The 27,366-nt window shown below is 25.2% G+C and overlaps 3 protein-coding genes across 7 annotated transcripts in view; all 3 read right to left on the bottom strand.

The window, feature by feature from the left end:
• The window catches only part of LOC134831940 (sodium/hydrogen exchanger 3), a 31,227-nt gene extending 26,244 nt beyond the window's left edge, over positions 1-4,983 (bottom strand). Inside the window, exon 1 of one of the 2 annotated variants that reach the window (XM_063845782.1) lies at positions 4,824-4,983. The gene's annotated coding sequence lies outside the window, so the exon portion shown is untranslated. Of the gene's footprint in view, positions 1-4,325; positions 4,697-4,823 lie in introns of those variants that run through there. The other variant, XM_063845781.1, reaches the window with a different exon arrangement.
• Positions 4,984-14,526: 9,543 nt separating this feature from the next.
• Positions 14,527-15,549, bottom strand: LOC134830497 (trypsin-1-like). Its single transcript, XM_063844000.1, has 2 exons — positions 15,048-15,549; positions 14,527-14,854 (listed from the first exon to the last, which is right to left on the bottom strand). Exons 1-2 carry the CDS (start codon positions 15,537-15,539, stop codon positions 14,576-14,578), a joined length of 771 nt encoding a protein of 256 aa, XP_063700070.1. The 5' UTR covers positions 15,540-15,549; the 3' UTR covers positions 14,527-14,575.
• A 3,720-nt stretch (positions 15,550-19,269) lies between these two features.
• LOC134832929 (pseudouridylate synthase RPUSD2-like) overlaps positions 19,270-27,366 on the bottom strand; it is a 228,279-nt gene continuing 220,182 nt past the window's right edge. For 3 of the 4 annotated variants that reach the window (XM_063847163.1, XM_063847162.1, XM_063847164.1), the window contains exons 7-12: positions 22,686-22,906; positions 22,428-22,618; positions 21,047-21,262; positions 20,567-20,976; positions 20,273-20,428; positions 19,270-19,430 (exon numbers count right to left, since the gene is read on the bottom strand). In XM_063847163.1, the coding sequence (XP_063703233.1) occupies positions 19,356-19,430; positions 20,273-20,428; positions 20,567-20,976; positions 21,047-21,262; positions 22,428-22,618; positions 22,686-22,906 (1,269 nt within the window). In that variant the 3' untranslated portion in view covers positions 19,270-19,355. Of the gene's footprint in view, positions 19,431-20,272; positions 20,429-20,566; positions 20,977-21,046; positions 21,263-22,427; positions 22,619-22,685; positions 22,907-27,039; positions 27,128-27,366 lie in introns of all 4 variants that reach the window. The other variant, XM_063847165.1, reaches the window with a different exon arrangement.

The following is a 27,366-nucleotide window of genomic DNA, read 5'->3' as shown; positions in this document are numbered from 1 at the left end:
AGTTGACTCGTATTTCGCTTATAGGACCTATATTAGGTCGGTAGGTAGGTCGTAGACCCTAAATTCAAAATTTATTCCAATTTATTCAAACCAAGCGATTTTTAGGAAATTTCTGTTTTCACAAAATTCTTAAAGGGTTAATATGACTTCTTAAATGGTTTTAAACTCGTTTTTCGGCCATAGGATTTATCAGGTCGGTAGGTAGGTCGTAGACCCTAAATTGAAAATTTATTCCAATTTATCCAAACCAAGCAATTTTTAAGAAATTTCTGTTTACACATAATTTCAAAGTTCATAAAAATATTTAATACGCCACTGAACACGACAAATCTGATAATAATTATTTACTCACTACCGTTGACAGTGAACTAATCTTTATTTTATATTGTTATAAAATAAAACTCACAAGACAATGGATTGTGCCTTTGAAATTTCGTTGTTGACACTTTATGTGATTTTAAGACGCATGAAACTCATTCACACATGATTTACGGAAATTTCATGACAAAACACTTGTCACGTGTTCCGTTAATCTTTCTAAAAAAAAAATTATTTAATACTTCTCCATAATTACTTAAGAACCGTATAAGTGTTCATTAGACATTGTTGCCGGGTACGGCGCGGAAGGAAATGCCTGATTCCGACTATTATGTCAAGGTCGTTCTGACACGCAAATAGCTACTTTCACTTGGTAGTTAGCATAACTTGGTCGATAGTTAAGTTGCGGCCTTTAACTTGTAATTGTCTTATCTCCATTTCGATCGAGCGAAAAATAAAAAAAATCCATCGCGCGAGTCGTAAACAAAAATTCATGTTTTCTACACATTCATTCATTCATTCGCCGCACCGTAATTACATTATTTTTTTTGGCAAATATCTACAGACTAATGGGGAGCTGCTCAAGGTCGTCCTAATGTACACTTTATTTTTGTAATGAAATGAAGAAAATTCTATTTAAATAAAAAAATATAGGGGGAAGTATTAAAATTCATAATTTGTGGCGCATTAGATGTTTTTATGAATAAATTATCTGAGTAACTTCTGAGAAAGCGATAAAAATTTATTGAACAAGCGCTAACATTTAAAACAGTTCTAACTGAGATGATAAAATAGTAAACTTCCTTGAACACTGTTTTTTTTAAATTTTATTAAAAAAAAAATTAAAAAAAATTAATTAAACTAATTTAATTAATTAATTATTATAAAATTATATTTTTATTAATTTATTTATTTTTTTATACTTTTAATTTAAATTAATTTTACTTTTATTTACATTAAAATATTATAAACTCTCAAAAAAATCTTTTAATTTCCAGATAATTTTTATTAATTAAAATATAGACTATTTTTTTTTTAAATGTATGACAGAAAAATTATTTTTTTAAAAACATTTTCTCTAGAAAAAATAAATATACCTCATTAAAATGGTAAATTATATTAAAATTTATTGCAGCTGTTAATTTATTAACCTGCTAAAAATATGATAGATTAATTTTTTGATAAATTTTAAAATAAATTAAAACTATTCTGAGTAATATTGAAATTTATATTAATTAATTGAAAAAAAAATTATTTATTTAAATAAAAAAAAATAATAAAATTCAAAATTATAGGAAAAACTCAAAAATATTGAATTTTAAATATTTAAAAGAAATTGAATTTTTTAATATCAAAAGACAAAAAAAATACATAAATTTTACGAGTAATATTTTACAATTACAATCCTTTTTAATCTCAAACAATTTCCCATATTGCTCATACCTTATTCAGAAAATCCATCTATAAAAATTGACGTTTTTACGATGCTGGTATTATTATCAGCCAACCTAACAACGTACAAAAAAGTAACAAGTTTGCGGTGAATTAGTCAATTATATCTTGGCAGTCAGCCTTTTTTCTTCAAGCAAATAATAGACAAACAAAAAATGTGTCAGGTTTTTTACGATATTTACAGGCGATGATGTTCCAACCAGAAAATGGGTTAAATTTGATTGATGATTGATATCGTAAAAAAAACACGGTTGAAACATTTTTCACTAAACACACAAACCTGGATTGAGAACAAAAATAAAAAAAAAAACGTCGTAAAATTTGTGCTGAGTGTTTGACCTTGTCGAAAAAATTTTTTGCCGGTCATGCCGGAATATTAGTGGCGCCTTTAATGCTAAGAGTTTATTTCTTTAAAAATAAAATTCTATTCCTTCCTTCGTACTTTCAAGGGATTTGCCGCTTTCTTATCGTCACTTCCGTGCAAACAAAAAGTTTCATCAACAAACACATATTGTTGTAGTCGTAGAAATAAAAACTAATAATCACATCTGTTCTATTCTATTACTTTTATGTGTCTTGTAAGAGTGTTGTTGCTGTTCATTCGTATGGATGAACAAACAGAACAAACGAATAGATGAAGTGTTTTGTGACCCACGACGGAAGACAACACGGAATAGAACAAAATGTTATTGTTATTTGCGAAAGGAAGGTGTAAACTTGTGAATAAGTTATTTATGAAAACTCGCACATAATTGCTTAGTCATAAAAAAAAGACTCGAAATTAATGAATTCATTTGTAATTCGCAACGCATAAAATTCCGGCACCCAAAATTTCTTCACGTTCCATCGCTCGATTCACATTGTGTTGAATTTTTTTTCTTAGGTTTTGGGGAAACTTGTTTTTATTGTGTTTCAGCGTCATCCATAAGAAGAACAATAAATAAAAAGAGGTAATTCTCCAAAAAACATTAATGAGTCACTATCTGATCTTCTCGTTGTTACTCATTTTATTTTTAGGGCGCCATTCATTTATGATGTTATGAATGAGGAAAGGAGGTAAGTATCATACGTTTAAAAATTAATATAACATGGATTGAAAGGTTAGTAAAATTTTAATAAAATATTAAACTTATAAGTCAATAAACTAAAAGTATTTATTTTCTTTAATTTCAGGTAATTATAGAATGACATATCTTTACTTCATTTTAATATCCTTTCAAAAACAAGATCTTGCAAAAATTTCTAATGAACAATATAAGAAAGAGAGTCGAGGAGCCTTCGGAACAACTAACGGAATCAAGAGATATGAGTTAAATGAAATAATTAACTTTTAAGCTGATTACATAAAATTGTTTTCAAATTGAACAACGAATTGAGATTTGGTTTGACATATGAAGGAGTCTTTCCCAAATACAAGGAATACTAAAGTCATATTGAAGAACGTGTCTATTGTCTTGGAATTATTCGAACTACATTCTTATGGATAAAAACCTATTTAAGTGAAATGAACTATGAATTTCTGATCAAAGCAAATAAAGTAATGGAATGTTAAGTAGAACAACATCATAAGATGCTTCAGATTATGGATTAGAAGCAATTTTAGCACAATCCGATAATGAAATCCAAAAAGTGGTGCCATATGCTTCAAAGGTTTAAAAGAAGTGAGAAAGATACAGAGCCTTTTTGACTCGTTATTTGACCTCATTATTGAGCCAAAACAAAATGTGCACATTTTAAAATATTTGTCATAAAATCAATAAATTAATTAATAAAAATTCATTAAAATAATTCATTCTCAAAAATTTTGTTAAAATATTGAAAAATTTCGAAATTTCGTTAAATATTCAAAAGTTTTACTATTCAAAACCTATTTTCGCCTACTTAAAAAAATTAAATTACGGTATTTCTTAAAGTTTTGAATTTAATATTCTCATTTAAAGCCTTTAATGAACAACGCCATAGAAAAAACATAATGTATTAATTTATTTTTGTTGTTGCGAAATATCAACCATCGCTTGGATAAAAAGAATTGTAAAGTAAAGTCAAGAAACGAAGACAAAAAAAAATAGCAGAAAAGAATAGACGACGAAGAATAACGAAACATATGATTCATGACCCAAAATACAATCGAAATGTCTGTCAGAAAAATTTAAGGAAGGGTGGCACTCAAATAAGAATTTAACGATTCACACAAGATAATTTTTCGTGTTAAATTCTGGGACACTCTATTCCTCCTCGTTCACATTTTCGCCAAATTCTGACGTTTTCAATGCTTTTAAGGTTAAATCAACACACAAATATTCAATAATATAATAAGTGCATTTGTTTTTGGTGTGAAATGTGTGGTGCAATAAATCGACCATAAATCAGATCAACTGTAATTTCTCAATAATATTTATTAAATATTTTTACACACCAAATAACTTTTTTTTATCCAACATAAAAATAAAAAAAATAATTGAGCATCGTCACGTAACGCTGCTTTGCTATACTTGTCAATTGATTTATTTTCTAAAAATTCTATAAGTTTTATTTTTATGGAATTGATTACTCACTCTCATTTTTTCACGGTCACTCTGTGCATGTAGATTTAAAAAAAAAATTATTATTATCGTGTACTTGTGTGTCGGATTATCTGGAGCATAAAAAATACCGGGTTTTCAATCACACATTTTTTCATCGCCTTGTATTTTTGCCAGTAATCAGCGAGGTATACACAAAAAAAAAATTACAAAGAATTTAATCAAAAAATTGCATTTGGTCACGTTTGGATTTTGTTATTTTTGTTTTGTTTTGTGTCGTACGGTTTTGTAATAATTGCATGATGATTAAATGCCAATCGATTGTAATTTTTCTTTGATGGCAGCATCACACACGAGATACTCACGTCTAATTTTAATCTGAATTAAAAATATAATTTGACATATAATGAACGGTAAATCGACACACTAATCGCTTTAGGCAACCCCAAAATGTTGTTCTTTTTTTTTGCTTGAAATATTTAACACAGAAATAAATTAGCTCACAATTATTTTTTTTTCCTTGTAATTCACCTTTTTTTATTCATTTATTTATTTATTGTTGTAAGTAACAATTCCGAAACATTTTTGTTTTTTGTTTTAAGTACACGTCAACGCGTTACATTTAAAAAATAAAATCAAAACATTTTTAATAAATGTACATTCAATAAAATTTTCTTTTTTTTTTTTTTTGAAAAAAAATTAATTTAGCGACTCGGTCGTGCGATCGAGACCCAAGTCGAGAAACAACTGTTTGGTATGAATGAATCTTGCGTGCGTTATTGCTACAGAAAAGTTACAACAGTATAGCAAGGGAATTTCTGTTTGTGTGTCTGTATTGGTATTTATTTGAGTGCCGGTACGAGTCGCTCAATTTTTTTCCGATGCATATTGTTACTAGGGATATTTATTATATTATTATAGGAGGTTTGTTTGAAATGTATATGACTTTTGTATTAAAAATTTATTTGGTGAAATGTGGCAGGTTAGGGTGATAGAAAGTCAAGAAAAAATTTTTGTCTTGGATTTGACAGTTTTGACAGAAGAGAATAAAATGACAGATATTTTTAGAAAAAAATTTTAACTTTTTATAAGTTAATTTTTTCAAAAATTAAGAAAATTTGAAAAAATTACTAAATAAAAAATTTTATGAAAATTAACAAGTTTTCTGAATAAAATCAAAGTCCTTTATAAAATTTTGACAAGAGCTGGATTGACAATGTCAAAATAATTATGAAATGTCAAAAATATTATAGACATTTATTGGTTTAAAATTAAATCCATGTCAAAAAATTTAAAAAATTATTTTAGTATTAATTTAAAGTAAAATAAATAAAAAATAAAATATAAAAAAATAAAAATAAAAAAAAATTTAAAAATAAAAAATAAAAAAAAAAAAATTAGTTTTAAATTTTAGTTACTAGGGTGCGAACCTAAGAAAAAAATTTCACAAAATCTAGTACTTTTTTCATGTAATTTTTTTATGTTTTGCCCATCAAGGTCTTTCTTTCTTCTAGATTCATTAATAACACAAAAAATGACATATCTTTCTGTTTTTCGATTTTTGTTTTTTTTTTGTATGTCAAACACTGTCATTACTTTTTTTCCAATTATTTCATGTATAGAACTCAACTCCCACTTCGAAATCCATCAAAGTAATTATTTGCTCTTTTTGATGCGGCGGCAACTCTAGTCTGTAGGAGACAAAATCGACTCAGGTTACTCTATTTAACCTTTAATATTTTGTGTCACAACTTTTTTCATCGGCATTTGGTGTCTTTCTAGAACACGTCTCCGAAATAAGGTATCGTGTCATTCACATTCAAGTAATGTAGTAATGTTTATTACAGAGCAAAAATTCCATCCATTTCCATAAGAGACATGTGTTTTTGTTTATTATTACGACAGTCACTCAGTCTCGCACACATTCGCACGTCGGTAAGACGTCATTTCGGTGTGACGGAATTTTTTTCGTTGGTATTTGTGTCTCTTGCCGGTTTTGTGGATTTTTTCGTTGTATTGGTGCGTTTAACTTGACATACTGGGTAAGGAGACGGATTCCGAAGAAATATTTAAAAAATTTTTGGAAAGGATAATTTTTATGACCTAGATTAACAATTTTTAAAAATTGAGTCATAAAAGTTCATTTTAATGAAAAATCTCGAGAAAAGAGTCCTTCGTCACTGCGACAATGGATGAAAGTGATTTACATGCCAATAGAATTAAGTGCACTTAATTTTCTCGTTTTCTCTTTTCTGTGATGAGGTTGATGATTTTTTTCTTATTGACGACGACGATGATGACAATGTGACGTTCTAGATGTCATTAACCCCTTTCTCGGTGGTAATGCACCTTTTAACGTGTGCCTTTTAAAACGTCTTCACCACGTGAGTTTTTGTGCATGGCACTCACACACATACACAAACACGTTGCACGGATGCACATCGAAAAAAAAAATAAATATAAAAAAAAATTTGAGGGGATTCCGTCTGGCGCGCACACATTTATGAAGAACATTCCATCCTTTTTTTTTATTTTATTGGTTTCCTTGAAAGATTGTGAAAAAATGTGTTTAAACTATAAAATTTACGTCATTTTACGAGTTTCAACGAATAACGACCAGAACAGGGGTTGAAGAATAATTCTCGTTAATGATAATGAAACGGAATACCGAACAAGTAATAAAAGTAAAATTATCTGAGGTCAGTTACGTTCTTGTACTTGCACAATTATTAAGACAGGTCTACAAGTTGGTGAATGAGAAATAAAGAAAAAAAAATGTAGGACAAAATTTATCGCTTGCACATTATTTTTCATGTAAACACCTAAAGGCTTAGCAGTTATTTGTTTATTTTTTTCTCACGGGACAGTGCTGTTAAAATGATTTTCTAATAAAATAATTAAATTTAATTTTAAATAAAAAAAAAATACATAATTTTTAAAATATTAATTGAAAAATTTACAATAAAAATTATTTTAAAAATATTAATATATTTAAAATTTAAATAATTAAAAAAATATTTTAAATTAAATTAATTGAATTAAATTAAGAAAAAAATAATAATGAAAATTTATTTAAAAATTAAATTGTGTTATAAATTTTTAAAATAATTTTTAATTAAAATATAAATCGTTAAAATTATTATTAATTTATTTACAAAATTAAATTTAAAAATAATTTCATTAATTTTATTTTCTTTATTATTATTTAAAAAATTATACATTAATTTATATAATTTTAAAAATAAAAATTCTTGACGAAAAAAAATAATATTTTTACATAATTAGGATTTTTTTTTATAATTAATTAATATTATTTTAAATTTATTTTTTTTTAATTAAAATTGGAATTAAATTTAATTTTAATTTTATTTAATTTAATTTTTGAATTATTTTTTTAAAATTAATTTTTTTTAAATTAAATTAAATTATTTTTATGTTTAAACAAAATTTTTATTTTTAATAATTTAATATTTCTTAAATTTATTTCTTTATTTTTTTTTTATATTTTTTTAAATCTTATAATATTTTCGCCTCTTACATCACTGCACTGTCGCACTTTTAGTTTAAATTGCGTGCAATTTGTCAGTAAGTACACGAAAAATTAAAAACAACAAGACTATATTGGAAATTCAGTTCAATGTCATCATCGCAGTCAGCAAGTGCAGTAAGTAGTTGTCAGAAATTTATCGATGATTTATGCGATTTCGAGTATTTCTTGCTTGCACAACAATGCGCGCATAAGTTAATAATTAAAATTAAGAAATATTGGTTTTTAATTAAAATTCCACGGCACAGGAATTTCGCCAAAGAGAAAAAAAGCCTTTCCCCATTATATTCAATTAAAAACATACGCAAAAAGAGACACAAAGCGCAATAAAATCGCGTCATAAAATTTTCTTCTCTAAATATCTTGTCGTCTGTGTCTACGAAAACTACAGAATTTAATAAATAAATTAGAAACGTGCTGCTTTGTTTATGAGAAACATTTTTCGTGGGTAATACTAAAAGCGAATATTTACGAGAGAATAGAGGAAATTTTTATTATTATTTGATTAGATAATTAATGATAGGAACCGCGCTTGTGCTTCATTAGACACGTTCAACTGGAAATTGATTGAGTGAGTGATTGGTTGCTAAACGACGATTTTTTTTCTTTGTACATGTAAAAAATGGACTAAATTATGTCGAAAATGATTTATTTTGTTGTTGTTGAGGTAAAAACAAGTCATTTTTTTGTATTATAAAAAAATTATGGAAAAAATTCACCTTTTTAAGGAAAAATGTTTTGATACGATTACAAAAAAAAAAAATAAAAATCTTTTAAGACCAAAATTTTATGTACTAAAATACAATTTTTGGCAATAATCTTAAAATGAATAATTTATTGTAAAAAATCCATGTTTCGTAATAAAAAATATTTTAAAGATTACCATAAATAAATGTAGAAATTAAAAATTAAAGTAATTTTTTTTTCAAAAATTATTTTAGTTACACAAATCGTTGTGGAATAAATAAATGATTTTATTTTGAGAGATTTTGAAAATTAAAATTAAATTTGAAAAATTTATTTTTGAATTAGAAAATTTTAAAAAAAATTAATTTGGCAAATAAAAGCTAATTAAAAAATTTAAAAAATAAATAAAATAATTAAAAAATTCATTTGACAGAATTCTAAGGACATAGGAGAATTTGATTGATTTTTTATAAAAAAAAGACAAAATAACCTCAAAATTAATTTTTTATATCTTGTGTTAATGTTTATTTAATGGATCCACCCAATAATCCTTTAAAATCAATTTGACATGCGATAATATGTGAACCTAACCAAAATAATTGACTTTTAAATTTTAAATCAATAAAAAAATTCAATTTTATTATTTTAATAAAAAATCATTAAATTTTCAGCGAAACATATTTTTTTCACATTTTCACCGTATTTATGTCTTCAATCACCATTTTATTCAAGCACCGTAAATTCCATCTAAATTTACAAACAAAAACGCTATAAAGGTGAATTTCTCCCCGAAGATTTTCACTGTAAACACGCTCCATATGAAGCAATCACTTTTTTTTAAATCGATTTTCTTCTGTTTTATTTTTCACTCGTTTTTTACACAATCCACTTAAATTCAATGTCAGTAATTTCCAAAAGGCAATTTTCATTGCCGCAGAAAAGCAACAACAACAACTTTTTTATTTGGCACCTAATTTCAATTCATATCCGACCCAGAAAAAAATTTTTTGAATGTCACGAACAATTGTGCCGTCGATCTATTTCTTTGTCGTCCGTGCGAAAAATAGACCAAAAAAAATCGTGAAATATGAATTTTCTCACTGAAATAAATAGTAAGGAGAGACATTGTTGCATCATCGGTGCTACTGCTGTTACATTTTGTTGCAGTTTTGTTTATACAAGGCTTTACAATTTTGCTCGTGTGCGCTTAGAATGACCTTAAACGTCCCATGAGAAGGCACTTGTCATTATTTTTCCATGTAAGTAAGATAATGCGTTTTTGTGTCGCATTGAATAAATTCTTTAAAATAATTTTTAATAAAAATTTTAATTTTTTTTAAAAATAAATTAGTGTTTGAATTTCATTCAATATTTAATTAATCAATTTAATTTTATTATTTTTTTAAATTTTTTTAACAATAAATTATTTTTAATTTTTCAAAAAAAATTATTTTAAGCCAATTTGAATCAAAAAAATTAATTTAATTTTTTTTTTAAATTCAATTTAAATTTTTTTTTAAATTAAAATAATTTTTATTTAATTTATTTAATTTTAATTTAATTTTAAAATATTTAATTAAAATTTATTTATTTTTTTTAATTAAAATTTATTTATTTTTTTTTAATTTAAAAAAAATAAAATATTGAATTAAATTAATTAAAATAAAATTTAAAAAAAAAATATTTTTAATTTTTTAAAAAATTTCCTTTTCCATTAATTTTGATTGTTTTATTAGAAATCTGATTTTTAGGTGAACCACAATGAATTCCGTAACAAAAATTATCACCGATTCCAGTAGTAGACACACATACTCGTCACATACACATTTTACTCATCCTAGTTTGGCCATGACTCGCGCTGCTACAGCTGCATGCATAACATAACAAAATCAATATAATTTGTTGGCACTGAAAATATGTTTGTTTTCGTGTGTTTCTGTACTTCAAAAAAAAAAAAAATCGAGGCTCGATATAATTGAGCGTCATTAGTGGAAAATGGATAAAAAATTCAATTTTTTAAAACAAAAAAAAAAAAAACAAAAATGTCAAGATAGGCACCTTTTCTTTCTTTTTTCTCCTTTGTATGATTTTTTTTGTTATTATTATTTTTTTGTGATTTTCTTTTATTTCCTTGAACTTTATGTTTTGTTATAGACAGTGAGAAACACTTTTTTAATTCTTATGTAACACACTTTTTATGGTATATAATATTTTTTTATCACTGTCGTTTACATGATTTGCATTTAAGTTGCTCCTTGACGTTGTTCAAAAAAGTTTTCTTGTGAAACAAATTTCTTCTTTTCAGAAGTTTTTCACGCAATTTTAACGCGTTTTAATGTTTTTCGACATTTTTCGGTGTCACTTTGTCCATATTTGATGGAATTTTTGACGCGAATCTCCCGCTGGAGATGATTTTTAGCATTTTCACTTATGTAATGAATAAAATCCGTGCAAGAGAGATGGCCGCCATCTCTGTCACGTTAGACTTTCAACTCCGTTCTGACGAAACAATTTGCGATTGGACTTTATGTTGTTTTTATCCGTGTACTCGTGGAAGAGACACGAAAAAAAAACGGGGGGGAGAACGAATTTTCCGGCGCTATGGAAATCACTCGCATGCGCAGGAAAATGCAATGTTTTGACAAGAACACATGTTTTTAATGTGTGCGGCTAAAAACAATAATAAAATAATAACAAAAAATTAAAAAAAATCATTTGAAATGAAATTTATGAATTTTCATCAAGTTTGTGAAAATAATTAAAATTTTTCCAAAAAAAATAATTTTAAATTTTTTTTGCAGTGCAAAAAGCGAAATATTTCACGTCACGACCTATCCAAAAGATCAGCTGATCCATAAAAAGCATTCCAAATGTCGAGACAAAGAGACATGCGTCGGTTTCCCCTTGATTTCCATGCCACATATTAATTTGAATTATTTACACGAACCCGCATGGAAAGCAGCCAAAACAAAAACAGATGATTTTCCGATGAAAACAAAAAAAGTTGTTTTTTGGCTGGTAAGTATACGCTGAGTGTATCTATGAAGAACGAGAGAGATGACGATTTGCCTCCTACCTCATTTTCCACGGTTGAGTTGCGTGTTTGTCGCAAATACCGGTAGACGAGGTAATTGTAGTACCATTCATTAGCACGATGAGGCTTGTTCAGGAGAATTAGGGTTGCCTTGGGATTCAGGAGGAAAATAAATCGTAAGTTTTTAAGATTTTTTTTTAAACATTTATTTTTATTTAATTAGGGTGCTTCATAGCTTTAATATTTTTTGGACTAAAAGTAAGACAATTATTTTTTAAAATTTATTTTTTTTAATTTAATGTTTTAATCATTTTTTAAGTGTCTTAGGTTTTAAAACTTTCAATAAAAAATCTTTTTTTATAAATTTTTAATCAAATTTTATTTATTTTTACAATTTTCATGATGAGAGAGGCAACGGCAGCACTTGAAAATGACGAAACGCAGCTGAAACGTGTCAATTAAATAAAATAAGGCACCATGATTGATGAAAAGCTTCGCCTGAACCTTCACTGGATCATGTGATGAAAAAAATTAAAATTGAAAGTCAACTTTGTACGTTCTGCTGATGATTTACAAGGTACAGCATGGTCTATTGCCAAAGTATTTGTCAAGATTTTTTACTAACGTTGGCGAACGTCAACCCTATATGTTGAGAAACTCCCATAAATTAAGACCTCCAACGTGCACTTCATCAATCGTCCATAACTCCGTCATTTACAAAGGTGTTTTGTTATACAATGTAATGTCTGACGAAATTGCGATTGATCACCAAAATGTGAATAACTTTAAGAACGCACTAAAAGACTATGTGAAATCTAAGTTTGACCAAAAAAAAAAAAATGATGAAAGTGAAATAATAAGAAGAAAAACAATCAAGATTATTGAAGTACGATCATGATGCTGATGAAAGATTATGGTATAAAAAGGGACTCTACTTAAAGACAGATATGCGAATGTGAAAAATATGATGAAACACGTGGAGTTACTTGACGTGAAGCAAAGAGTTTATACTTTAACGTTCTGAAACTTATCGACAAAGCCAAGAATGATCTGCTGCCGAAATACTTGACAGAAAAATTGATAACGATGGGCAAATCACAACCTTAAAACTTTTGAAGAAGAAGCAAGTAGAGTCCAGAACTCCAAAGCAAAATATTGAGTGAATATAACAAAATGAAGCGAGTAGTAACACTATCGACTGACCCAAGAGAGTTTTTAGAGAACTTGAAAATGTATTTAATTTTTCGTTTTATCCTAAGTAAATCTGAGTAAGCTGGAAAAATGTTCACCCTATCATATCAGGAAAAGTTCAAATGTAACTTATTTACCCCATATTACGTAACATGATACCTAAATAAAATAATTGTTGATTTGAGTCAGCACAAAGCACCGAACGACGACTTTTAAACAACACTCATTGTTATTTCAAAGATAAGACAAATAACAAATATCATAATATTGACAAAGTGACACTTGAGCTAATTTTATTGCAGTGACATTTATTTTCATTTTTGTTGCACTTTAAATTAATTAACGCTAATTGTTTGTAATTTTTCGCGATTATTTAACGACATTCTGCGCTGTTCTAAAATAAGAAACGGATGATAACGAGGAAGGAGATTGCAACATTGCGCGCATCACGTGTATTTTATCAGAACATCCAAGACCTCTTTTTTACGACATGCCAAGTGCTTTGTTTGCTTTTTTACGTGTTTCAATATCGGGATCAAGTTACGGCTTTTAAGTACTAATAACATTCAATAAATGGCGATAAGGCAAATTAACTCACTGTTTGTGGTTATCTGATTCGGATCAAACTGGCTACCTAGACACGGACAAGAGTTTAAACACTTCTGACTTGGATTTCGCTGTAATCACGAAATTTTTTTCGATGTCGTAAGCGGCGTTTTATCTTATCTCGAGTTTTTTTTTTATTTTTTTTTTTTTAATTGTTTGTTTGAACCAAAAATAGTTCGTTTGTTTTGGCGACGTGAATTGTGAGCTAAATCTGTTTTGCGAATCAGTTTTTTTTTTGACAAAACAGCAAAAGTTTTTATTTATTTTTGAAATTTGATAAATAATGACTCGTGACAGACTGATTTGACTTCAAAGAGAATTTTGGATCGTCTTGCAGAATTTATTGATAAACAAATGTAGAATAAAACTGATATTTGATCTTTTGCATAAATGTTAAATTATTTGTTTATCGAGGAAAAATATAAACCGACAATATTTTCAAACTAGTTTATTGATAGCGAAAATGAAGTTTATTTGCTGACATACTATTTTTCGAAATTATAATTAAAAATTTAAGCATTTTGAAAAAATTCAAACCATTTTAACGAAAACATTAAAAAAAATTAAAGCTTAATTTTATTAATTAATTTTTTTATAGCTTGATTTTCTAAAAAAAATATATGAAACTTTATTTTAAATTTTGGTTCATTTTTTTAAATTTTTTCATTACTAAAAAAGGCAAAATTTATAGCAGTCAATATGAATGTTAAGATTTTTTATAGTGACAAATATTAACGGTCGTTGATTTCAAATTTGAATGTTGGCAATTCTGTTGCATTCATTTTCTGTTCATTCTTGAAGTTCATTTCAGTTTAAAAATATAAAGACGTGAATGACGGTTAACAAACTTTGATAAAGAGCTCGAATTTCTTTATATTTTTTGTTGCTATAGTGAAAATTTCATTAAAATTATTTTAAATTTAAAAATAATTAAAATAATTTATTTTATTTTATAATTTTTATGATTTTATAATTTTTTTATTTAATTAAAATAAAAATAAATAATTATTTTATTCCATTAATATTTTTTAATTTTGAATTATTTATATTTTATAAATTATTTGATATTAAATTAATTTTTTTTAAATTTTATTCATTATTATAAAAAAATTAAAATTTATTTTAGTTTTAAATAAGAATTTTCGGTTACAAAATTAAAACTTCAAAAATTATTTTTGTTATAAAAAATTTATTTTTTTGTTAAATAAAATTATTTTTTTAATCTTCCATATTTTCCTGAATCCAATCAATGAAAGAAGACACAAGCGTAAATACTCCAGGCTTTCCTGAACTTCCACAAGGAATTTTTCCCCATGAAACGACTCCAACAACGACATTTTCCTCTCCAACTTTTTGTGCCAATGGGCCGCCGCTATCTCCGGAGCAGACAGAGTTGGAGCCATCTAATTCACCAGCGCAGACATTTTTCTTATCATAAGGACTTACATCCCAAAATTTGAAGCAATCTTCTTCAGTGTGGATTGGTAAAATTGCTTTCTACAAAAAAAAAAAAAAATAAAATAAAATAAAATAAGATAAAAATAATTTAAATTAAAATTAAATTTTAATATAAAAAAAATAATTAATTAAAAATTAAAATATAAATTAATTATTAATTTTAAATGAAAAATTTAATTTAGTTAATTTTAATTAAAAAAAAAAAAAAAAAATTAATTGAAAAAATTCTTACTTGTAAAACATCAGGGAAAATTGGGAAAAATCCACGACTTGTAGATCCCCATCCCGAAACAACAGCTGCACCTTCAGGATAAACTCCACTTTCTGGCAAGGCAATCGTTTGAACAAATTCATTCAAAACAAAAGGCTTATCAACTTTAATGAGTGCAATGTCATAAGGTCCAACACTTCCGTCGTAATCTTTGTGAACGATGAATTTTTCAATCTTTCGACGTTGTTCGTTCACGCTTGGCTTGGCGATGTTATGAGCTCCAGCAACGACGACGGATCCTTCGGGAACTATGCAATGTCCAGCAGTCAAAATGTAGTTTTCGTTCAAAATGCTTCCGCCGCAGTGATGGGTGCCTTTCTCGGATCGAATACTAATTTGGTACGGAAATTCGTGAGGAGCGGCATCTTCGCCGCCAACAACTCGTTGAAGGGGATTAGCGAGCACGGATGCAAAAATTGCGGAGGCGACGAGAAGAGAAGTGAATACTTTCATTTTTGCTGGTTTAGTGATAACTGATATCGATTGAGGGAAGGCGACGTGCTTTTATATCGATCTAATCGGGAAATGGAAAGTCCCACTTGCGAATTTTGATGAATGAATCGCAGTCTTATCTCGCACTTGAGGGTTTTCGAAATGGTTCTCGAGTACAATTTACGTTTGACGTAAGTTCATCGACACTCGTTGGAAACATTGAAGAAGTTATTTCCTTCGGAAGTTTGGAAATATTTAGAATTCTTGGTAAGGATTTAAGATTTTTTTTTAATTTTTAATCAAAAATAGATTTTTATCACTTAAATCTTCGTAATTTAACAAATTTTCATTTAAAAGCTCTGTCACCACCCACAAGGTCAGCAAAAAATCTGTAAAAACGTCACCCGATGATGAAATTCTTACGCAACAAAAAGGATGCTTTATCTTACATCTCGGACAAATTTCGGAACGCAATCAATCAACTTAAAATTTCTTGACATTTTTTTCAGGCAATTTTGCAAGAAGCAACAAACTAAACGGATTGTGCGTACCGATTTGCTATAAATAATAAAAATGGACGAAGAACCTTTTTTTCCGTGAGAAAGAGAAATTCCCTATTGGTATCATTACTTACCACATTTTTTTTTGTTTATTTTTAGGAAAAGTTAGCTTTTGGACTTTAATGCAACGGAATGAAGAAAAATTGGGAAAAATCATGTATAATTAATTTTTCTTTGTTATTAAAGTAAGTAGAACAAATCCTTAAATCTAAAAAAACGAAAAAAAAAATAAATAAATAAAAAATTTAAATTAAAAAAAAATATGTACAAGTAAAAAATAAATAAATGTAAAAAAAATTTTTTTTTTAGAAAATCTCAGAATTAATTTTTTTTGAGTCTCTGATGAAAAACTAATCTAGAAAGATACGGAATTCGATTTATAGACAAGTGTGAAATATTTTCTGATTATATGTTAACAAATGTATCTCATCTCAGTGATGTCCAGCAATAAAAAACAAAAAAACAACTGAGACCAGCGTTTAACACTAAAACAATTCCATTTGCTACAAAAGAGCATTTTTATTCAACGAAATGACCAAAATATGTGATACAAGGGATTTCGTCACAATTCAGATTTGAAATCAAAGCTTTGTGATAAATCATGTGAAAATAAAATAAATTACCTTTAAAAAAGTGAATAAATTTTACAAGAACGAAACAACTATTTTTTTATGAAAAGATGAATTTTTATATCGAAGATTTTTTGTCAAAGGATTTTCATCTCAAAATCTTGAATTTGTAATAAAAAATGAGACAAAAACTAAAAAACAGATAATTTCTAAAAAGAAATTACGTCAAAAGGAATGGAAATGACTTAAAGAGCACTTAACAATAAACGTAAAATTCTGTATTTGCGTAATAAATATCTTCTTAGAGATAAGATTGATTCATTCACCAATAATTTCAAATCGGACTTTCTCGATTAGATTACGTAAATGGGTAAATAGATAAAATTACGTTTTCTTTCATCAATCAGTATCAGTTATCACTAAGCAATAAACATGAAAATAATTACTTTTGTCCTAATTTCAACCGGAAATGAGATAATTTGCATAAAAAGTTAAAAAGAGTTTCTATGTGATAACCCTTTTGCTTCGATTCAAAATTGGATTATATAAAAATAAAATTTAATTTTAAAATAATTTGAAAAATTTATAATTAAATAATAAATTATATATAAATAATTATTATTATTTAACAATATTATAATCAAAAAATAAAATAATATAAAAATAAAAAATAAAAAATAAAATAAAAATTAAAATAATTAAAAAAAAAAATTGTTAATTAAATTAAAATTATTTATATATATTTTATAAAATGATTTAAAAAATATTTTAAATAATTCAAATAAAAATTATTTTAAAATAATAAAAAAAAATTAATTTTAAATAAATATTTAATTTAAAAAAAATTAAATTAAATTTAAATTAAAATAAAATTTAAATAAAATTAAATTTATTTAAATTTAATAAAAAATTAAAATAAAATTTAAATTTAAATTAAAATAAATATAAATTTAAATTAAAAAGTTAAAAAATAAAATTAAATAAATTCTAAAAAAAATTTTAAATTTTTAACTCAAAATTCTTTATACTTACCAGTTTCTTTAATTTCAACGCTTCCAATTAAAACATTAAAAACATATTTTTTTTATTTATATTTTTATTCACTTTTCATTGTTAAAATCGATCTAAGTTTTAACATGGCTTCTGTTTATAAATTACTTACTAAATAGTAACTCTACCGTAAAATTCAATTCTCATTGAATATTTATTTAAAATTTTTACTTTTAATTTTTTCTACGCTCTAAAACTTTATTCTATATAATAATATAATATGTAATTTCCTTACTAATGATATTTTTTGCTTTAATTATTTTTTTGATAGATTTTTTTTATTACTTAGGTATTTACTGTGAAATTTTTATTATTTTTTGATTATATTTAATTTTTCTTTTATTTCTTAATTTTCTATATAATTTTTTTTTGTTTGGATAATAATAGTAATAATATTGTCGTTTTGTCTTTTGTCCTTTTTTGCGTATTTTTAAGCTTATTTTATTTATTTATTTTAATACTAACTCAATAATTTAAAAGCAAATTCACTAAAATTATTATTACTAATTATTGCAAAGCAATAATATTCGATTTTGATTAAAACATAGTTTTGTCTTTTTTCATTGAATTTAAATTTAATTCTTAATTGTAATTCGTTTTTTTTTTAATTTTTTTTAGGAGACAAATTATGAGTATATATGATTCAACATATAAAACATTCCAATTTTATAACTAATAAATTTTTCTAATAAACACAAATAATTAATTAAAAAATGAGAATTAATTCACAAATAAACAAAAAAATGTCTTTGTTCAATTCAAATCACTACTTTTTAATTTTTCCATTATTATACATATTTTTTCACAGTAATAATAATTAATAATAAAATTTTTATCCTTGTTTAAAAGATCTCTCTATTTATAAGCTCTGATTCAGAAAGCATTCGATTATTTTATTTATTCATTATTTTAAAGATATTGTGTAGCTTTAAATATTTTTTCTAATGATCTTCTAGTGGCACTATTAAATTTTTTCACTTTTTTTCTATTCTTTATATATTTATGTAATGTATATAATTTAGCATTTATTTTTTTCCAACATTCTTCTTCAAAGACTTTTTTTTTATTTGTTTTTAGAAAATGTTCGTAAATTTTGGTTTTAAATTTGATCCATGAGTTATTTGATTCTTCTTTTTTTTCTCTGTACAAATATAGTACGCATAAGATATCCTCTTTTTTTAATATAATATAACGAATAAACTTTAGCAATATACAAAAAATAAAGAAATAACTTGGTTCGACTGATATAATGATATTTTCATTTATTTATTTTTTTTGTTTGTTTGTTGGTCACTATTTTTTTTATTTTATTTATGACAGAGTTTTCATTTTCACAGCCACTGTATTTTTAATATTTTTTTATTTCTTCTTTAATATGACTTTAAAGGAAGTATGAAGGTTTTTTTTGTGCAAAATGCATTCTCTCATCTAATAATATAGATTTTTTTTTTATTAGAATAGATTTTTCTCAAATTTTTGTATTTTTTGGTCATTCATATTATGTCTAAAATTTGTCTTTTTTTAACTTCTAGGAAACAACAGAAAAAGATTTTTTTTTTAAATTTATGATGATGATAATAATAAATGAAGCGTAATTCTAATTTTCTTTACGATAACACAACATTTAATAACAATTTCGATGATAAGTCATCTAGAGATTAATCGCAGTCACTGTCATGCCATTCAACTTGCGCCCAATCGGGTAATTCTGTTTCGTATTCCCAGCCAGGACCCTAAATAAATTTTTTTGTTTAGATAAAATTTTATTTTTTTGTAAAGCAAAAGTGACAGAAATTATTGATTTTTTTTAAATAATTTACTTTTTAAAAAAAATCTTTAATTTGAATTAATAATATAAAGTTTTAAATAAAATTTAAAAAATTAAATAATACATACTTGTTTGTTATTTTTGAAAATATTTTTAAATTAAATAATATATAATTTTAAATAATTATTATTTTACTAAAATAATTTTTTAATTTAAATTAGTTATTTGTAATTTTATGAAATAAAAAAAATAATGAATTTTAATAAAATGAACAAAAATACAAATTTTTTAAATTATTTTAATAAATTATTATTTTTATTTAAAAAATATATAATTAAATTAATTAAAATATTCATTATAATTAATTTAATTTTAAATAAATTAAAAAAAAATTTGATAAAAAAATAATTTAAAAAAAAATATAAATTATTTTATTTAAATTTAAAAAAAAATTTTAATACTTATTTCAAATAAAAATTTATCAAAAATATTTAAAATATTAATATATTTAATTTTTAATTAATTAATTATTTTTTTTTTATTTTAAATAAATAATTTAATTTTTAATTTAAAGTAAATATTTGATAAAAAAATTAAAGAAACAAAAATATAAAATTATTTAAAAAATATTTAAAATCATAAAATAATCGTGGAAAAATATTTTCTAATATTTTAGATAAAAATTTATTAAAAATATTTTTTAAAAATAAATTAAAATTTCAGTAAAAACTTTTCCCTCTGTCACTTTTAAGTGCAAAATCTTTTTAATAAATCAAAAAACTTGACAAAAAAATTAAAAAAGCTTACCTTGTATTTCCATGCGTGCAAATACATGACCAAATCCTGAGGCTTTGGGTCCCTGTAACGCACTTTGCACTCGTAGCAATGTTTGTCGGTTGTCATCTTGTCCGGATTAAACGCTAAATCTGGCGATTCGTGTCCAGTTTGGGTAGCCACTGTGCACTAAAAGATTCGAAAACAATAAAAAACAGAAAAAAGGCGTAAGACGAGGGTTAATTTGATCAACAAAGGGCAAGAATAAAATAAGGCAAAAAACAACAAAAAGCTGATGACGAAGGATTTTAAAGTTTATTTATTTACCTTACGAGATGACTTTGCTTTATTATTCGTGAAACTTTTCAAGCAGGTCAAGCTGCTCGTTATATGGCTGTTCGTGTTGTTGTTGTTGTTGTTGTTATTGCTGCTGCTGGTACTGATGATGTTGATATTGTTCGTAGATGTGGATGTCGCAACACTGGCATATTTTCCACTTGGCATAACTTCATTATTAAAACATGCTTGAGTTGCCGTTGTTGCAACGCTGGAGGAGGAGGAGGACGACGTTGTATTGGTGCTCGCTGTATTGGTGTTATTTAAATTATTGCCGCCACCGTTTCCAATTGTGGTTCCCTCGTTGGGACTTTCACTTCCGACGCGTGCCGACTGCGGGCTTTCCGCATATGGCGATGCCTCGCGCGATGTCGATATCTCGTCGTCACTCAGAATCGTTTCTGCACAGTAAATAATTTTTTTTTTCGTCGAAATGAATTGGGGAAATATGAATGAATAATAAATACGCACCTTTCGTTGACAAGCTATCGTCTAAATCGGATTTGATCGATTTGAACATTGACAATTCCGAGTCGCCGTCGATGCCAAGCCAATTTTCTGCATTGTGGATATTGATGAGGTCTTTTACCAATTGCTCGTCCGTTTTGCCAGCAATGTCGCCGCCACGGCCCTTGTTGGGACCGAATACTTCGTGGTTGTACAAAGGATCGTTAACGACGGGGAAACCTGAAGCAGAAAGAAATAATGATGGTCTTAGAATATTCTTGAGTTTTTTTTAATGAGAATTAAAGTTGATTCAAGTATCAAAGAAAAATGTTTCTTTAAAAAATTATTTTTTTAAACTTTATGAATTTATAAAATTTTTACAATTAAAATTTAATTTAAATTTAAATAATTACGTATTTAAAAAAATATTTTTAAAATACTTTTTAGGGTAAATAAAATTAATTAATAATATTTAATTAATTTAATTTATATTATTTATTAATTTTATTAATATTTAAATACTTTCAATAAAATATTTATGAAAAATTAATTATATTTTTTTTAAATAAAAAATTAAATTATTAATTTTAGTTATTAAAATTTATTCTGTAATTAATTTTTTTTTTTATAAAATAAAATAAAATTAACGATCGTTAAAGATTTTTTTTATTAAAAAAATAAAAATTTATAAAAAAATAAAGACAAATTAATAAAGATAAATTATAAAAAATTATAAAAATTAGAATTAATAACTTAATTTATTATTTAAAAATATTATAATTAATTTTTCGTAATTTATTATTAATAAATTGAATTTTATTTTTATATTTTATAAAAAAAAAATAATTAAAGATTGTTTAAAAAAATATTTTATTTGTTTATTCAATTAATTTTTAATTTTTTATAAAATAAAATTAAATAAAAAATATAAATAAAATTCTATTTATTAAAATTTATTTTATAATTAATTTTTCTTTGTTTTTTATAATATTTTTATTAAATTTTAATTTATTTTCAGATAATTTTATATTTTAAAGCTACTTGAAATATTTTTGAAAAATTTCGTTTAAAAAATTTTCTTTCATGCGAAATTTTTAAAATTATAAATTTATTCATTTCTCAAAAAATTAGATTTTTTGAAATTTATTTTATAATTTTTTTAATTATTAAATTAAATAATTTAAAAAAAAAACTAAAAATAGGAAAATCTTTGTAAAATTAAATTTAGTTTAAAATATGAAAAATTTTTGCTCATTGAATCAACCTTAGTTTTTTTCTGTATGATATAAAATAATCTTTTCTCAAGTTAAAGAAGGTAAAGAAGAAACTTTGTGACACACATGACACATAATAAATACATATATGACAGAGAGAGTGAGAGATGGAAAGGGGGAATACAACATACCTAAATATTGTAAATGAACCCTAATTTGGTGCATACGTCCCGTTAGTGGTTTGCACAAGACTACACTTGTCCTTCCATTGTAGCCTAATTTTTGGAATGTTGTTGTACATTCCTTGCCTTTCGAGGAAACCTTACATACCCCAATTTTGTAGCTTACAACTTCAATAGGTTCCTTGCATTCAATTACTCCGCTGGGAAAAACACATCAAAATAAATTACTTTCATCTCTCTCTTTAAAAAGCAAATAATTTAACTTACTCTGGAAATTCTCCCTCGACCCGACAAATGTACTCCTTTTGCACTTGCCGATTCCGGATTTGATGCTCCATTTGACGGGCCTTCTTGGGACTGCGTCCAAAGAGCAAGAGACCCGACGTAAGGCGATCCAAACGATGAATTGTGCGTAAATTCTTCAAGTTGTACTCCTTCGCTAGAATAAAGACGACTGTGTTGTGACGATAACGCCCGCAGGGATGCACCTGTTGTTGTTGGTTGACAAATATATCGCAGCGGCAGCAGAAGCAGCAACGGGTGGCAGGTTGGCGTGGTTGTGGCAAGAAAAAGATGCAAAGCGAACAAGAAGAAGAAAATGAAATTTAATGGTAAAGTAATATATACTATAATATGTTTATAAATGGAAAAAGTTTATATTATTATTACTCTGTTTTTGTATTATTATTATCTAGTTTTTTTTTCTTGCAAAGGAGCAAACAAAAGCAGCAAAATCATCCTTTTTTTTCTTATTTTTTGCCGTTATTTATTAGAAATAAATACACCGAAGCCCCAACTTAAAATAATATCTGCTACAGGTTTAAACTACTTTTAATTTCAAATGTGGGCAGTGAAACTTGCAAACTTTTTAATGTAAAAATGTTCAAGTTATTTCTATATTTTATTCATGACATGTAAAAAATTCTTCGTCTTCGTAGTTTAAAAAAAAAATAAAAAAAATTCTTCTATTGACGCCAAATATTTACATTTCCCTCCTTTCGTTCTAATGAAGACGTTAACGATGACGAAGACGACAGAGAAAAAAAAAGTAAACAACCAGACGTTCGCTACGTTTGTCTTAATTACAACTCCAGATTGTTTTTATGATCAATTTGGGACTTTTTAGAGGGAATTAATGGATTTATTTAACTTTTATTATTGTAGATTAAAATTTTCAGTCAAAATGGGAATTGGTACCGACGCACTAAATCACACAGAAAACTTTGCTAAAGACGAATGTCTTTCGAGAACGAATGAAGAAAAAAAGAGGAACAACAAAAATTAGGGGAATGTGATTGGAAAATTTGTTTCATCAGTTTTTACATCATTAACGTCAAATTTTAGATGAAAGTAAATCAATTTTTGGAAATTTGAAATGAAAATTGGTATAATTTTTTATGTTCGATTTTTTTAATAAAATAATTTTAAATAATTTTTAAAATAATTAAAATATTTTTTTTTTTTAATTCATCAGACGTTAGAAAATAATATATTTTATTTTAATTATAATTTTCTAATTCATTTAAAATTGGCTTAAAAATTTATGAAAAGTTGTTGATTTTTTTTTGTAAATTCTAAAATCAGAAAAAAATCAAAAAAATTTTAATTTCTTTAGCTTTAATATTTTATGCATCAAAATTAATTAAAAATAATTAATTAATTAATTAATTTTCATAAAAAAAATTATAAAATAAATAAATAAAAACAAAAAAACAAAAAAATAAATAAAAAAGTAAAAATAAATAAAATAAAAATTTTAAAATTTTTTCTACGGTTTTTTTCAAAAATTAAAAAAAAATCCTATGTATAATTTTATTAAAAAAAATTTAAAGACTTAGATTAAATTTAAATTTAAAAATAAAAAAAAAATAAATAAATTTAAAAAAAATATTTTTCTATGAATTTGTTTAGATTTGATTTAAAAATCATTAAATTTTACTTGAAAAATATAAAATAATTTAAAAATTTAAAAAATTGGTAGATATATGGCTAAATTAATATACATGTTAAAAATCATTTTTTGAGGAATTTATTGAAGAATTTAAAATAAAATTAAAAATAAAAATTAACTTTAAAAATTATTCCCACTTGAGACTTTGGAAAAATAAAATACGAAACATTTTTTACAATCACCCTTGCCTCAAAATAATAATAATAAAGAACGTTCCCTTAACGTATAACGACAATATTGAAAATAATTCTATTTTAATGGAAGTTCAAAGTTAATTTTGCAACACAGCAGCAGCAACGAAGAAATCGAAGAGAGAAGCAAAAAGGACACACGAATGAACACGAAAAGCAAATTAAAATAAAAAAAAAAGTTTCTAAACTCCTATTATTTTTATTTTCATTTTTTTTGGTGCTTACTCTACGACAACGTTATGAAATGTCTAAATATGAAAAAGTATATTAAAGTTAAGTTATTATCGTGCAAAAAATAAAAATAAAAAAAATAAGACGATGACAAAAAGAAAAATTGTGATTTCTGTAAATGATTTATAAATACACGGCAAATGTTTATCGATTTCCCCTTTTTATTTTTTTTTGTGAGCTACAATTTTTCCTTGGCAAATTAGGTTTTATTTATCGAAAGGAACAAAAGTGAAGTGAAGCATTAAATAGAAGAACATAAATTTTTGTGTTATTTTAAAACTTTTACACACACACACTTTTTTTTATTGAAAGAGAGCGGAATAAAACTTGTTTTACAATTCTCATAAGTTTTTTCATTGTCGCCAAACAAATTGTGTACGCAACGCATGCATGATCAATATTAAACGACATAAAAGAATTCATATAAATATTTATGTGACAAGTAAGAAGCAAAGGAAAAAAAGCGTAAGAACCTTATACTTTTCCCCGTGTACGTGGCTCCGTGCAGAAAGGATGAGCTGAATTATATTATTAATATTATATAAGTTTTTTTTTGTCGTTTTTATCATCAAGGGTTAGATAACCACCACAGAATGTCTTTCTGCACGTCTTTGAGAATTGAGTTAACTTAACTCCTCTCAGCATAAAAGTAGATTGGCATAACAACAGTATAAAGTGTCTTCGTTGTCGTCGAAGGCAAAGGAAAAAAAAGTCATAACATGTACCTCACTTCGCATCATATCACCCACATATGCGAAAGCTAAATGTAGTGAAGTACATAAAAATATGTGTGTGTGTGTATCGAAAAAAGAGACGAAGACGAGGATGGCGCCTTTACATTTATTTTATGATTATTATTTTCAAATATCTAATTCATTTTTCCAGTTTTTACGACGACAAAACGCACAAAACTTGTCGTCATCGTCGTCGTTTAACGTTTGAATGTCATTTTGATTTCATTTGCGTCTTCAGCATATTTTTTTTCCTCCTCTGCGAGTTTTTGGGGGAAATGTTTTTATTAATATTTGTAAGTGTCTTTCAGGTACCGCGCGCGTTTTCCCTCTCGAGAACATCTTTTGAGATGCAAACTCATATATGGAAGACAACAATTTAACGCAAGTGAAAAAAAAATATGATGTTAAAGCTGTCGTGAAATGATTCACTTAGAAGTATTCTGATTTTGGCATGTTGAGACGTTTATCATATTTGAATTTTTTTTGTATTCATTTCCGCTTTAAGTTTTTCATTTTTCAACTTTTAAATATATATTAAGATATTTTTTTCTAGTTTTATATGATTTTTATTAAATTTCTTTATAATTTTTTCACGAATTTTCTGATGTTCTGAATATTTTATTTGTTTTTTTTTATTATTATTTTTTAAATAATTAATTTTTTATTTTTTTTTTTTTCATTAAAACTTAAAATTATAAAAATAATTTTAAATTATTCTAAATATTAAAAAATTAAATTTAAATTTTTTATAAATGATTTAATAATTTTGATATATTTTGGTAAATAAAAAAATATTTTTTTAAATATTTAGGTTTTATTTTAAATTATTAAAAAAATTAAATTATTTTATTTTTTTTTTAAATTTTAATATTTTTTATTAATTTTGAAAAGATTTTTTTTTTATTTTTTTAAATTTAATTATTTAATTTTTTTTCGACATTTTCTAATAAATTTATATAATTTTTTTAGGGGTCTTAAAAATATTTTTATTATTTTGTTTCTAAAGATTTGATTTTTTTATTATTTTTAATTAATTTAATTTTTATTTTTTTTACTTTTTCTAAAATTTTTTTAATTAATGACTTTCGAAAAAAAATTGTTTGATCAAATATTGATTTTTCATTACACAAAAAGGCACATTTTTACGGACAACTGAACAACCACATTACCACTTTTTTTTTCGGCGAAATGCGGTAAAAAGGGACAAACATTTCTTGTTTTATTAACTTTTTATTTAAACCAATATTTTTTTTTCAATTTGGTCTCCAATGTTATTTAATTCAATTAGATGCGAGTGTTTTTCTCTGTGTGTGCTTGTATTTATGTAAAATTATTCGTTTTCTTCTCTTCTGTTCTGTGATTCAATTTGGTAGAACACCACACGAGGAAAGAGGTAAAAAAAAGCCTGATCTCATGGAAGGCTTGAATATTTTTTTTTTGTATTTATATTTGAAGGTATAAAAAAAATGAAAATAAAAACCACACACTTTTTAAACATCTTCTTTGCTACTCACCGGTAATGAGCATGGTTTGTCCAATACAACAAGTTCGTTGTCAATGTAAATTATTTTTATTGGATGTGATAACACCGGTGTCTCGTGCCTTTTTTTGTTACATTTATATTTTTTTTGTTGGAATTTTATTTTAATTTTCGATTTCCCAACAAAACATTTAATTTTTGTGAATGTATTTTGTTTTGGAAGCGACAATTAACATGAAACAACATATGGGAGAAAGAATTAACAAAAAATTAATAAATTTGCACGAAATGTTTTTCATTTTTTCTAAAGTAGATTATTATGAGATAATTTTATACACAAAAAGTTGCACAATAAAAAAAA

The sequence above is a fragment of the Culicoides brevitarsis genome, chromosome 2 (assembly GCF_036172545.1).
Source record: "Culicoides brevitarsis isolate CSIRO-B50_1 chromosome 2, AGI_CSIRO_Cbre_v1, whole genome shotgun sequence".
Lineage (NCBI taxonomy): Eukaryota > Metazoa > Arthropoda > Insecta > Diptera > Ceratopogonidae > Culicoides > Culicoides brevitarsis.
This window is presented reverse-complemented; position numbering and strand designations above follow the sequence as displayed.

Coding starts and splice junctions, on each gene's coding strand:
- LOC134830497 (XM_063844000.1), bottom strand. CDS start 15,539: ATGAAAGTATTCACTTCTCTTCTCGTCGCCTCCGCAATTTTTGCATCC. Junction 14,855..15,047: donor TTTTCCCTGATGTTTTACAA/GTAAGAATTTTT, acceptor TTTTTTTTGTAG/AAAGCAATTTTACCAATCCA.